Below are 15467 nucleotides of genomic sequence, written 5' to 3' on the forward strand. Positions count from 1 at the left end.
TTTACGATGCATTTATACGCCACGTTTTTGAAGGTGACCGAGTATCATTAAACTTTATAAGATTATATAATTCTTAAACCTGAAAATTTAAATAAAAAAAACGGAACAATAAATGCTGCAGTTTTTAAATTTTCTCAAGTCCTAAATACTTTTTTTTATAATTTGAGAACATCAGCTGAATACTAAACATATGATGTCTTTTTCTACACGTGAAAGGTTTTTTTTTCTCCTTCTTTTTGGCGAGTTAAGTTCTCAAAACAACCTCTAGATAAAATAACTCAGAGAAGTGTTTGGATTACAAATCGACAAAAAAAAAACTTGAAACTGGTAACCAACTCATATCACAAAATTCTAATGAATCTTAATGAGTTTAAATCATAAAACGAATCTATAAAGTTTTAGTTATGATGTGTTTATTACGAGTAATACTACAGCTTGTTATATAAAATAGTTTAAATGTGAGCTTGTTTTATTCAATTTAAATAATTTAACTATGCAGTCCTTATAAATTTAAAATTATTCGTTCTCATGAATAATTTAATATTCATATTTAATCAGTACTATATCTTAATTGGAAATTCAAGGATATTTTTAAAAAGATAAAGAAAGAAGAAAAAACAACTTTCTCCTAATTTTCAATTAATGTGCAATAGGAGTTCAGACTATGAAATGCGTGTGTAATTATTTTAATCGGTCTAATCTTTATATTCATTAAGGATAATCTTTACATTCATCAGTGGCTTTTTTATGTGAGATATAGTTAAGATTGTCTGTAAGTAATTCTTGCGCAATTTTTTTTAATAGTGATAAGCAATAACGAAGCAGACAATTTTTTAAACAATTCATAAAATTTTTAAACTATTCATAAAAGAAAAAAATTCTGGTTAAATAATTGTACTGATTGATAATGACATTTATGGTAAAAAAAAAGTAAAAATAAAAACAAAACAAATTATAATACTGGTTAACTAAACCAAAAAACTACAGTTTTCAAACCATTTGGTAATTTTTCCGTTTATATGATAACGGATTACCAGAAATTCTGGTTTTCAAAATTGTAGTTCTTATTACCACACATTAAGTAAAAAATACAAAACTTAAAAGAAACTTAACCGAATAAAAGGATTTAATGCCATACTCTAAGGTATCGTTATAAAAGTGCCAAATTTCACCACATCTTTAAAATTGTTAACACACATTATAAAATAATATGTTTATTTCATCAAAATCATTACCAAAGTGCATAAGTAAAAGTTACCGAGCTTCCTAGTACTCCAATAGAGCCAGAAACACGATAAGTTTGGCCATATTGAAGTAGCTTTCACCATACTTTTTTCCTCAGTACGAAATAAGATAGAGATAGTAAATTTTACTTTTTATCTCATTAGTTTTGCATTTTAATTGCACTGCTGAAAATGTTTAAAATTATTTGTAAATAATTGAGCCAACCCATTTGAATAAGAATTTAAACATACCGTAAATTAAACACATTGTGATATGCATTGAATTTTATTCCGGTTCAAATGATTTCCTCTCATTTGAATAATTCTTCCATCTTGACAAATTGTTTCCTTGTTTTAGCCTTGCTGGAATCGGTGTCGTAAGTAATGGTTCAATATCAAACTGATTAAGTGAACGTCAATGAATGTTGTTGAAATAATAATTATACCTTGATCCGGTGAAAAATGCTATCTAGTTTAGACATTCCCCAGTTTTTTAATGCTATTGTTTCAATTTACACTCAAAGTAAGTTCAAGCCTTCTTTCTTAACCAGTAGAAATTGATAAAATAAAAATCGCAAGTTCACCATGAATTTTTAATGGCTTTCATTTATGTTTAAATAACTGATATCAGTTTTGAATTATTAATAAATTATTCGAAACAGTGTAGGATTTAGAGAATGCCGCCATTTAAATCATTTTTAAAAATAATATCTACATTCTAAAGAAAACTATATATGTACTGACCTGTTAATAAACGTGAGAATTCAAAATTAGGCTGGTAGCTATTTTTAAAATTGTCGTTATTCTTTTTAATATTTCAATATAAATTTAAATATTTCAAAGACAACATCCTAGAAATGTTTCATATCTAACCAAAATATATTTCTAAAATAACAGCATGAAATCATTTTTGTGAATTTAATAGGAACTACGAGGCGTGTTTGAAATATTAAAAATATTTATAGGTATATTTTGTTCCGCGTGAGTTATGTAACGATATCTTGTGAGCAATATTTTGTTCCGAGTGAATTATGTAACGATATCTTGTGAGCAATATTTTGTTCGAGTGAGTTATGTAACGATATCTTGTGAGCAATATTTTGTTCCGAGTGAGTTATGCAACGATATCTTGTGAGCAATATTGTTCAATATTTTTCCTCACATCAACAGCAGAAAAATGACGTACAATAATCGTGGATAGAGTGAAAATCAATAAGACTTACCTCCGTGTACGGCTTTGAAGAGATGACACCGTAGAATAGCCAAATCTCTTCCCAGAATCGATCATAATGCTTTACAGACCATTTGTGAAGATCCCAATAATTTCCTAAAAAAATTAGTCCAATGGAGTTTCTAGTATTTTATTTTAAAAAATTAAATTAGCACTATTTTTTGAAACGTAACTCTTTTTACAGGCATTACTGCATTTTTTTTATGTGACCAGTAAGTACGGAGCAACGAACTGATGCGTATAATCGATTAGAGTTCGGCTTATTGAGAGCACGAAATGAGTTCTGACCAAACGAACTGTCGGGTGAGATCAATTAGAGTACGGCTTATTGAAAACAAGAAGTTATACGTTCTAACCAACAAACTGGTGAGTAAAATCTATTAGAGTACGGCTTATTAAGAACATGAAGTTATTCTGACCAACTAACTGATGTGAGGCCGGGATAGCCTGGTCGGCAGGGCGCTGGGCCCATGTCCGAGAGTTCGTGGGTTTGAACCCCGCCGGCCAAAGACTCCCCGTGTAGTAAAGTGACTGATGTACGTTAAATCTGTCGAGTCGCAAAAGTCCTCCATGTTCCCATAACAAATCAATCAATACCTCTTTATCAAAAATTCTGGGGGTACTGGATTGGAGATCGATCGTTCTCTGAATCAGATCAAAATTACGATCTATGGATGATTGAATGGATGTAGGAGTGGGTCCGTCCTATAAACGGGTGTGACGTACGGTGCGGCAGAAGTCGGATTCTTGTACATAGATGGCGCCACTGGAAAAACAAGAGCAATCGCACCCCCTCTCGCATACGTCAACAACAACAACTAACTGATGTGTAATATAGTTTTTATATAAACCAATTAGATAACTTCTTAACCATTTATCAATTATTAGCCTCCCTTTTGGCATTTCTGGAACTTTTTTGAATTTAAATGTGTGAAAGTGACGTAATTAGTGCAAAAATGCAATGGATTTTCGCATCATTAAGTTCACATCAGTTACAATTTTACAATTTAAATGAACATTAGTCGAGAGTAGATTAAAGCGCCATTGATTTTCCCTATGAATTTTGGATCACTTCTATGCTTTAGAGCATGACATATAATCTTTCTAGTTCCGAAGTATGATCTTTTACGGGATATTTGGTAATGATCACCCTTATTATATATTCTTTGAATCCTTGCCAAACATGAAAAAGAATGCAGATGAGGGGTCCCAAATTTAGATTCAACATAAGAATAAATAAAAACATCATCGAGATCTAACAAATAACTACTGATATAAAAGAGACTCAAAACATAAAAGCGTGTTTAATTGCAAGTAAAAACAAAGAGGAATTGGAAGGAGGTTATTAGAAAATATTCCCAGGCTTCATTGGACAAAAAAAAAAGGTTTCGATGTTTTCAGTCCTCGGTAGGATTTCGTTTGATTCATTTATTGTTTATGTTATTACGGAGTGAGCGTTACGTAATGCCTTGCATAATAATGAAGCTTATACAATGCAGTCCATACGTTTTGCGAAGTTTATAAGCAAATAAAGCAAAGTGTGATTGAATTGTTTCTGATTTATCGCTGAACTTTCAAGCTAGAACTGAAAAAGCTTGATCTGAGCTTTGCTTGATTATCACACTTATAAAACTTCTAAAATAATTTTAATCGTCTTGTGAATTTAAATAATTGAACAAGCGTACTACAAATAAGGCAACTTCAGAATATTTAAACGTGATAAGAACAATATTTTTGTTTAAATTCCAATGAGCATAGTAAATTAAAAATTAGCTAATCACTTGAAATTATCAGAACATCGTAAAAATGATTTGAATTTTGAAGAAAAAAAAAGAATTAATAATAAAATAAACAAAATATAATAATAATAAATAATAAATAATTAAAAACGTTAATGAATAAACGCTTAGGAGGAAGTTTAATTTTAACTTAAAATAACTTTCATATAAACAAAAAATAATACTGATGTTCGATGAAATAAAAAATTATGTATTTGTATTTGATATTAAGATAATACGAAAAAGGAATCTATTGATTATTTTATTCGAAAGAACCCAAGCGAAAAAAGAAATATGTAGTAGACAATTACTTCTAATTTTTTATCAATTTAATACTTAGCATTAAAATTGAGAAAAAAGTAGTATTTATTAAGAGCAAAATAATCACACTTACGGCTACAGAATTTATCTCAGTGAAACTTTATCCTTAATTAAGTTTTAAAAACGAATAATGTGTTAAATGAAATGAAATAAAATAACTGATGAAGTAAAATGATCATGTTCAAAGTTGAGCATGAAAAGTAATGCTTTATTTAACAAACTTATATTGGGAAAAAAAACTAGAACTTATGTACTGTAATAACAATTCCTTAGTGATTATTCTAATTGCGCACATAAAAGACTAACTATTAGTGTAACTACAAGAAAAAAAGCTATATACTTACTGAGATTGAGTTTATATTTCTTATTGACAATGGATTTAAATCGTTCGATTTCAGTGTGTTCTACTTTTTTGTTCCATACACATTTGGTATTTTCAGCAATTATATCAACCAATCCTTTCCTTTTTCGAGGCTCTGAAAAGAGACAAAACAAAGTTGTCATTATTTTTTTAAAAATATAATTAAATAACTGTTGTCTCTAGATGTTGAGACAATGTTTCCTTAAATACAAGTTTTTAGAATTTAATGAAGTTGTAAAGAACTAAAATAAGTTTCCTTGTGAAATATTGAAACGAATTAGCAAAATGTGGAACTAACATCAAAATAATGCGCAAACAAATGCCGTCAAAATAGCAATATATTAGAAATTCGACAGAGTAACGACATACTAGAATGTCATCGAATAATGACATACTAGAATATCGAAAGAATAACGAAAGCCAGAATGTCGAAAGAATAACGATAAGCTTGATTATCGACAAAATAACGATTTGCTAGAATAACAGCATATTAGAATAATTTCGACAGTTTGTGATTATGATTTTTAGGAAAAGGGTCATTATTTGAAAATTTTAATACTTTGTTCATATTTACCTAAAACAATTTTTTTTAATTTCGACTTTTTTATTTGTTTTTTCAATTTTATCAAATTAATATTTTTTTATATTTGTTTGTTCTTTTCAATTTTATCTTTTTACAATTTTTTTCATTATTTAGACTTTCAAAACTACACTCATAGCAGCAATTTTCTTATTTTGGTGAGGAATTCGTAAAATTATGGAATTTTAAAATTTGCTTCAATTCCCTTCACTTATTTTTAGACAACAATGAAGTTTTTTCGAATAATTTACTAGAACTAAAAAAACTAACTAAATAAAAAATAAATATATCTCCAAAAATAAGATTTTCAAAAACAACATGATAAAAGTAACTGAGTTTTATAAAAGGAAGAATTTATGTTTGCTATATGTGTCGATTTAAAAAAACGTCAATTCCTAAATGAAATTTTCAAATCACTATATACAAGAAATAAATACTCAATTGGTTCAAACTTACGTCATTTAACTTATTTAAGTAACTAAAATAACTCATTTAATTAAATTATTTTTTCCTTAAGTTAAAAATTTTAAAATTATTGACTTACATAACTATAGTTATGAAAGATTCATAAAAAAATAAATAAATGCAATTTAATTTAATAATAATAATTTTAATAATTAACATTTGAACGTAGGTTTTATTGGAATTATAAAATTTTTTACTTTACCTTTGTTAATAATAATAATTCAATTTAGATGGGGTATAAAAGATAGTAGCAATAATTTCAATACGAAAGCAGATATTAAAAAATAATGTTAATTATTGAAGAAATTAGTATTTTTTGATTAATCATAAATAGAAATGCAATTATACAAAACAATTTGTAAGAACTATATTGAATTATGTATTTATTTTACATAACTAAATCAATAATTTTACTTGACGTTACTTTAAATAATAAATTATTACCTAGTTTTATCACTAGATAAAACTCATGATATATTTTTAATCTATTTGACGTCCGCCATTTTTAGTTGGTGTTTCAGCAATATTTCATCGTCATTTAAGCATATTATAGATATGTATCTGGGAAGAAAGTTCGTACATTTGCTGAATATTAACGAAAGTAAATACTTTCTTCTTAAAAAAAATGTATTTATCTTTCTTTATTTCGTTAAAATTAGTGAACCGTTTCTGATAAGTAAGAAAAATGTAACTTACAAAATCATTTTATCACAAAAACCATGTTCTACATTTCAATATCTCTAATTAGTTTTTTTTTTTTTTTTTTTTTTTTTTAAAAAAAAAAAGGATATATTTAAGCAGTCAGATTAATAGATTACAAAAACTTTTCAGTAATATTACAAATCGTTCATGTTTCTTTCATGTTTTTGAAATCGCTTGTGTTGTGAATAAATATATGGTCGTGATTTTTTTAACTGTTCCGGGAAGTGTTGGGCTTTATTTGGGGCTGTTGTTGGACTTTTATTTATTATTTTTAAATAATTGTAAAATGAAATAAAATTTTCATATATTCGGAATATCTTCGAGCAATTAAATTTTTCCTAACCAAAATAGTATTTTTATAAAAAAGAATATCAGTCTTAAAAGTAATATTTTTTAATGATTACAAATTTTTTCGCACACTTCTTTACTATTCACGCGACGAAAAATAATTCTGATAAAATTAACTTGCTGTTTTGTGATAACATTTTATGTTAAAAAAATAAAATAATTTTGTTCAGTAAAACAGAAATTATACGCTATTTGAAACATTCAGCTAGCAATTTTTCCGTTCATGTATGATAACTGTACACCGAAATTTCTGGTTTTCAAAATTATAGTTTTTATTACCACACAGTTGGTAAAAATTACATAACTGTAAAGCAAACCAATTTTAAATTTTATCACATTTCGGAATTTTTTTCACATGTTTTATTGTTAATTTTACCTTAATCATTACTCACGCAGTTCGGTAAAAATTACTGAGCTTTTTAATGCTCCCATAAAACCAAAAATACGGCTATTTTTACCGTATTCCGGCAGTAATGACCGCACTTTTTTTTTCTCGGAGCGTATAAATATTGTGCAGTCAAAACGTTATGCAGTATTGCAGCATTCTTAAAAATTAGTATTACAGGAAATGAACTTTCTGCTAACTTTCACAAATATGAAATTAGGAAGTGAAGATTGTTTTTCATTGAAAACATTTTATTTATACATGGTGTCAATACATATTTTTAGAATCTTTGTCAAAAGCGATAAATGTCTTTGGTGTTATTCATCCCATATTTATCATTGGTGATTAGGCGAATTTCGATAGATAGAGATCTAGGGATAAAGCTCTCTCCTCCCAATGAGGCGATCTGGGTTCGAATCCCAGCAATGGCTGGTCGATACGAATTCCGTACCCGAACTGGACCAGTCACTGGGCTGGCGTAAAATATTCTCAGTGGTAAACGGATCATGGGTTAAAGTCTCCTTGCCTTCAAGCTAACCATGGTATGCTTTCGTGGTTTTCTTCTCCATGTAACGCAAATGCGGGTTAGTTCCATCAAAAAGTCCTCCAAGAAGGCCAATTTCTCCCAATACTTGATCCAGGATTTCTTTCTTTTTCTGGATTGGGTTTAAAGTCACAAAACAACTGGAGTTACACATTAGTCGTCGGGAATTAAAAACTAGGTCGGCTGTTGAAAAACGTTTATAAATAAAGTAAAATTTCAATAGAGCTTTTTATTTCTTAGAATTTTATTTGCTTTTGTTCCGACTCCTAATAAGCATACTTTTTATACCTAATATGCATCATTAGGGAACAACTTGTGTTGTATACTTGTGCTGTATCTTATTATTATCACATCTTTTTATACCTAATATGCATCATTAGGGAACAACTTGTGTTGTATACTTGTGCTGTATCTTATTATTATCATACCTTTTTATACATAACATGCATCATTAGGGAACAACTTGTGTTGTATACTTGTGTTGTATCTTATTATTATCACATCTTTTTATACCTAATATGCATCATTAGGGAATAACTTGTGTTGTGTACTTGTGTTGTATCTTATTATTATCACACCTTTTAATACCTAATATGCATCATTATGGAACAACTTGTGTTGTATGCTAGTGTTGTATCTTATAATTATCAGTCAAGCTAAATATTTTTAAATATGTAAGACTGAAGCTGTCTGAAGCTACTACTCACCCTAGTTTAAACGACCCATCATATTTATTAAATAAAACATTATCAACTAATCGATCTCGAAGCAATGAACAATTACTGTAGCATTTACGGATAATATACCATCAGTCGATAATGCTATTATAATTCAACGATTTTTGTCGCATAACCACTTAAAATAAATAAGTAAAAAAGAAATATGAGCTGAATCTAATTTCCATATTAATTAGTGATCAATTAAAAGAATTAAATATCGATAGAATTACTAAATTAACTCAAGGCATTTATAAAATTATTTTTTATTATTAAGTTCTATCCGAATACCCTTGAAACGCTGGTTAATGCCAATTGAATTTTCGAATACTCGTTTTTGTACCGGTTTAATGGTGGCAGAAAATCTTGAGACTGAAACTTTCCCTACGTAGGCAGAGGTTTTTTAAAATATTTTTTTTTAAGGAAAAACACCTCTTATAGTTTTTCTCTGGGAAAAAAGAACCTGCTCTATTTTAGAGTAACAATAATAACAGATACTATGCAATATGAAAACTTTTTTATACAATACTGCATATTATTTGCATTCTACTATTCAAATATTATTTAAAATTCAAGAGTTGATAGAAAGTTTTGAGCAATTTACCATGTAGCATAAAGCTTCTTCTTGATTTCTTTGAAAACCTCACGCTCATTAAATGTTAAAATTTTTTATCCTATTTAATAAAGCATTTAAACGTTTGTATATCACTAAGCAGTTTTAATTACTCATTGGAATTAGAACATTTTTTTAATAAAAATGAAAGCATTTGAACAAAAAAATGCCAGCCAGGACTTAACATTCAATTAATGCTTAACTTTCAACGAAATTGTATTGATTGTATAGGCTGTCACATTTTTTAATAAGTCGGGGGGGAATTGAAAGATTTATCGAGCCCCCGAGATACTGTTTGCAGTATTCCACGAAACATTGTTAGAAAATATAGTTAATCGAAAACTATAGTTTGCTAAAGAAAATTATAATAAGTATAAAACTATAATACGTAAGTTTATAGTTTTAGGTAAGTTTATATAACCATAAACTTACCTAATACCTTTTACTATAAATTAACTAACCCTAAAACTATAATACTATAGACTATTGAATATAAAACAATAACAGAAAAGTATAATAAGTTAAGGGGGAAAATGGAATATTTCCTCTAGACACTGCTTATAGTGTCTCCTGAAAATCTCCAAGATTACGTTGTAAATGGAAAACTTTATTTAAAGTTAGCAAACGAATATTCCAATCTGTATGTTAATTGCGCGCTATTAAGTGAAAACGTGGAAGATTGAACACTGAAATATGTCTACTTTTATCATTTTCTTGAAATTTTTTAAATATTTCTATAAATGTTTAAGATTCTAAATAATAAAGATTATTTTTAGCAAAATATTCTGTTATTTCAAGCATTACTTCACTAATAATAAGAGATGGTTTATCTTTCATTTACGATTATTATTAACGAAACTTTTAGCAACTATTTAAATACTTTATAAATTTATAAACGTTTAAAAAATATACATTATTTAAGCTGTTTTTATTGCAAGATCATTGAAATTAATATTCCTCGCTTCCATTATTTAAGATGAAATAAATAATTCAATGAACTATATTAATGAGTTTGATTGAAGATTAAATTCATAAGATAGTTAAAGAGAACAAAAATTAGAAAGGCTAAGGATTTGTTAAAAGCTCCTTTGTGAAAAAAAAAGAAAAAGCTCCTATTTATACTATACACTTTAAAATTAATGAAATGCTTTATTAGAACATCATATTTGCCATCTTGTTCAAAAAGACTTGACAGTTTTCATAAACGAGCAGCTAATTTATATATTTAAAATATTATTAAACAGCTGTTTAAAATAACGCGACATAAAGTGAGATTTTTTCCCCATCAATATGCTGATCTTTAAAATGATAGAAAAAAGTCTAAAAGCATCCGAAATGGAGAGAAGGTTTTCAAAAAATTAAATTTGCGTTTTATTTTTTTCAAAAAAATCAGGGATTTTGCTCAGATTACATTTTTGCCCCTTATTTATCATTATAGGGGTCACTGATCAGAGCTAGATGAAGTTAACAATAGTAATTCGAACTATTACAATCTCACAATGCATCAGAACTTAACAAATTAAAAAATAATCAGGGTAAACTTGCAACTCATTATTTTCTAAAAAGCAATATTTCTACGCGAAGAAAAAAAAATCCTTGAAATATATTGCCTTAACTATTTGAAATGCAAATTTCAAAGAAAGAATTATTATAATATTCTGTTTGTAATTAAAAAAAAAATATCGTTTATTTTTTTAATATTTTTTTTCTATTTCTAATGATTTAATTATGAAGAAGAGTAAGGGAGAAAATCTAAAAATACAATTATAAAAAAAACTGCTGTGTGTAGGTATTTACTAGATGCATAAGTAAAATATTGATTTTAAAAAAAAATATTAATAAAATTCAGAGATATGTATTTTCGTGGAAAATTACTGGAAATGGAATCGTTTTCAACAAAATGTTGTTCTGGTGTCTATTTATTTGTGATACTTTAGAGCCTCTTCACATTTACTGAAAAGTTTAAAGTCCAAACAAACAGTTAAATTTAATCTGGCGTGACAGAAGCATAGCAGTTATAAGGAGAATAAAATCCTTCTTTTAAAGCACAGTATACCCATAAAATTTCCACCCAGAGAAGCAGAAAAGAAGAAAGCAAACGATTTGGAACAATTACTTTCTCTTGTCTCAAACTTGTTGCCATATCGTATTTAGAAAAGCGGAAGAAAAAGGAGGGGAAAGTAAAGTAGGGTAGAGGCAAGTAGCTTAGTAATTGCTCTCGTTCAAACTCAGAGATGACACCCAGAACTTTTAAATCATAAATACTTGATGATCATTCGCGATGATGTCGTGAAAACAAAGTGGAACACAAATATTTTGTCCTAAGGTTAACAATGGCTTTGCGCAATTTTTCAGCGTAAGTTGAGTACTAAAAGGGTAAATCTGCTGCTTACTTTTTTCCTTCGAAAAAAACAACTGAATTAATAAAGTATTTCCTTTAATAATTGAGTAAAATTTTCCAGCGAAATTCCTTTTTTATCATATTGAATATCATAAATCTTATTTTAAATTGCGATTTAAAATTCGACGTATAATGAATTCTGTTAGTTTGAAGCAGGGAATAAACACATTAAATCCTGCTTTGCAGGAAAATAATGAATATGTTTATTTTAGATTGAGAATTTGCTAATTAAAAAAGAAAATAATCTCACAGTTATAACTGGAATTTGAACCTAAGTCGTTTGTTCCAAAAACTAGGAATTTCTGAATAATAAAGTGCATATTTTCCATTTGATTTTTAAAAAGTAATAAACTTAAACATCTCTCCACTTTCCCCCCTCTCCAACTTCAAAAGTAACAACCTTCCAACTTATATCTGATAACAAGTTTTAAATCATGTTCGCCATTAATATATTAATTGTTATTGTACGCTAGTAAAAATTTAGGACAGGAATCAAAATGTTTTGTCCAATGGGTGCTATTTTGAATTATTAAGGCAAATCTGAATTTGTTCTAAACAATTCTCAATACACAGAATAGTTCGAATGTAAAGGTAATTTTTGAGTATTTTTTTTAAATTTGGATAAGTTTTGAAATAAGAATACGTAATTTTCAGAAACGGTTAAAAGAAAGCAATTGAATAAATTCCGATTTATCAATTAACTTAATCTTAAATAATTGTTTTCACACTATTATTTAAAATCAATTTACTACTTTTAAATGGGAATGTTTTTAGAAAAGTTTTCCGTTGTTTATATTCTTTATTTTTTCCACTACTAATAGAGTTTTAAGTTTAACGTTAGTTTAAGTTGCATTAAAATGCAATTGTTTTTGCACTTATTGATATAGTTAACTTTTTAAACTATATTCTCACCTTTATCTTAAAGTTATTAAAAATGAAGATAAATTTTTCAACTTTTTTAAATCAAAATGTTCTAACCAACCCTTTTTTAGAGAATGAAAATAAATAACTTTATTTTATATCCATTTAAATCAAGCCAATATAATTAATTCAAGTAGCTATCGCAACCTCTATTTCTCCTTTTCCTAAAAGCGGAAAATTACACGGAATAGCGCCTGTTTTTTTTTTATCAAATGCCATCAAGAAAACTTTACATCAAGAAAACTTTACATCAAGAAACGTGAACATCAAGTTTACGTTAATAAATAACTTACAATACGCTTATTTGAATTAGTTTATAACATTTTATTACCGTAAAAAGTATTATCCAATTCGGCTCGATATATAAAAGGTTAAATTACAAAAATTATTTTTTTATTTTTTTTATTCATAAATTACTAAGTTTATACTAAGTAAATATAAAATACATAGGTATGGTATTATTATTTCGAAGAATTAGCTAAATTTCATAAGGATCTAAAATATAAATGAAACTTTTTTAAATATATATCAATAAAACATTAATTGAAATTTGTAAATAAAACTTATTTCGACTTCAACTTTCCTTACTGTAATAAAATATTTTACATTTTTTTTATTGATTTTAAATTAAGATTTTTCATGAATTAATAGAAAACCAGCTATGAAACAATGTATATTGATTTCCAATCCATACTCTTTTTCAAAAATGTCGAGAGTGGCACAGTCGTCTCGTAGCGTTTGTATTATTAAGATTTTTATTTGTTTTTCAATACTTACTTGTTTTTTCCTAGTCTCTATTTGCGAAAAAAATATACATATTTAATTGTATTATGCAATCAAAAACAGATAGTATATTGTTCTACATTTTGCTATTTCGATTTTCAGGAACTATTTTACGCACTTTGATGCCTAATTTCAGTTTCAGTACAGCGCAAAGTTAATTCTGCTTCGATTTCAAAAGCAATTTTGGTCACTTTTGTGAATTTTAAAGGCCGGTTGGCCGCATTCTTTTGCTTCACTGTTGGGGGTAACGTCTTAAATGTCTGCATTCCAGGATGTTATCTGAATGAAAAATAACTCTTCCTGAAGATTGATTGATAGCTATGCATCCAGTTTAGTGTAGATCCGATCAGTTATGTAAGGATTTTTAATCCTTCTCATTTTATACTAAAGGAATAAGAATAGAAATATATGTGCCATCATAAGAAAATTTCGATTCAAAATCCATGTTTTCAGGATGGAGTATTGAGACCATTCAAAAATTTGGAGCTTGTTGAATGATAACATCGTTAATATGGAACTCCTTGAATGATAACATCGCTACAATGTAACGTTTTTTGAATGATAGCAACGTTAATGTGGAACTCGTTGTATGATAATATCGATATCAGAAACTCGTTAAATTATAATACCGTTAATGTAGAACTCATTGAATGATAATATCATTAATGTAGAACTCATTGAATGATAATATCGATATCAGAAACTGGTTGAATGATAATATGGTTAATATAGAACTCGCTAAATGATAATATGGTTAATATAGAACTCATTGAATCATAATATGGTTGATATAGAACTCGTTGAATGATAATGTGGTTAATAAAGAACTCGTTGAATGATAATATGGTTAATATGGAACTCGTTGAATGATAATATGGTTAATAAAGAACTCGTTGAATGATAATATGGTTAATTTAGAGCTCGCTGAATGATAATATCGTTAATATGATTTTCGTTAAACCGTATTGTACCGCTTCAAATCTTGATAATTCAATATTGTTCAATTTGAATGGAGCAGTTGGAAAGTTTTGTAAAACCACACTCTCAGAACTATTGGTTCAACGCTTAGTAAAACAATAGATGCTTCCCAATACATTATGGTGGTTTTTTTCCAACTGTATTTCATTACTTTACATTATTTTTATTTTATTACATTGTTTTTTTTTCTTCTAACATTTTAACTAAAATAATTTTTTCTTAAACGTTTTTATTAATCAGAATTTTAAAAATATAACATAATATTTTCCGTTAAAGCAAACCTAGACACTCATGATTGTATAATATCTTGTTTAATAAATGTCACTGATGTTAATGATCAAGAAAGTGTGGTTTTGATAATTATCGTTTTTAACAATAACATCTATATTATTGCTTTTAATTATTTTATACTCGATATTTACCGTAAGACATGGTATTCATAATATTTCCTAAGAATATTATTTCAAATATGGTTAACACGATTTGTAAAAATATCGATATTTCGTGATATATCGATTGATCGCCCAACATTGCATAAAGCTAAAACTAACGCCATTTAATGAGCAACCAGAATTTCTACTTTATAATAAAATGCCTGATAATCAGCAGTGAAGCCTTGAAATTTCTACCAATTGAAATTCTTAGAATTGAATGTTTTTAGTTCTTTTTTTGACAATTACTAACTGATATTTGAATTTTACTACTTTTTTCAAGGTCAATAAGAATCAAATCATTAAATAAATTATTAAAACTTATTGGTAATTTATGTTTTTTTTTATAATTTCCAGTCAGTTTGCTTGGATTATAAGTAGAAATAATTTGAATAAATTATCTTTTTAACTTTTAGCTATTATTTAATGTACTAATTGTTTATATTTTTAAATTATAAAGAATAAGGATACGAAATATCCAACCAATGAAGATATTTTCAAAAATAATTACTATTAAAAGATAACAGAAACAGAAAAATTCGAAAACTTACTATGCCATAATCTGAAAAGGTATAAGATATTTAAAGTTTTACAAAAATTATAGGTATCATTTCTTCAACAAGAGTATAAAAAAAATTTCTCTCTGCTCTTTTCATCTTATATCACTGTTGGGGGTAACGTCTTAA

General features: G+C 27.4%; 1 protein-coding gene across 7 annotated transcripts in view; it reads right to left on the reverse strand.

Moving 5' to 3' along the window:
- The window catches only part of LOC107450051 (acetoacetyl-CoA synthetase), a 148269-nt gene that overhangs the window by 57361 nt on the left and 75441 nt on the right, over nt 1–15467 (reverse strand). For all 7 annotated transcript variants that reach the window (XM_071179510.1, XM_071179508.1, XM_043039723.1 and 4 more), the window contains exons 2-3: nt 4898–5029; nt 2447–2550 (exon numbers count right to left, since the gene is read on the reverse strand). In XM_071179510.1, the coding sequence (XP_071035611.1) occupies nt 2447–2550; nt 4898–5029 (236 nt within the window). The remainder of the gene's footprint in view (nt 1–2446; nt 2551–4897; nt 5030–15467) is intronic.

This window comes from Parasteatoda tepidariorum, chromosome 4 (assembly GCF_043381705.1).
Source record: "Parasteatoda tepidariorum isolate YZ-2023 chromosome 4, CAS_Ptep_4.0, whole genome shotgun sequence".
NCBI lineage: Eukaryota > Metazoa > Arthropoda > Arachnida > Araneae > Theridiidae > Parasteatoda > Parasteatoda tepidariorum.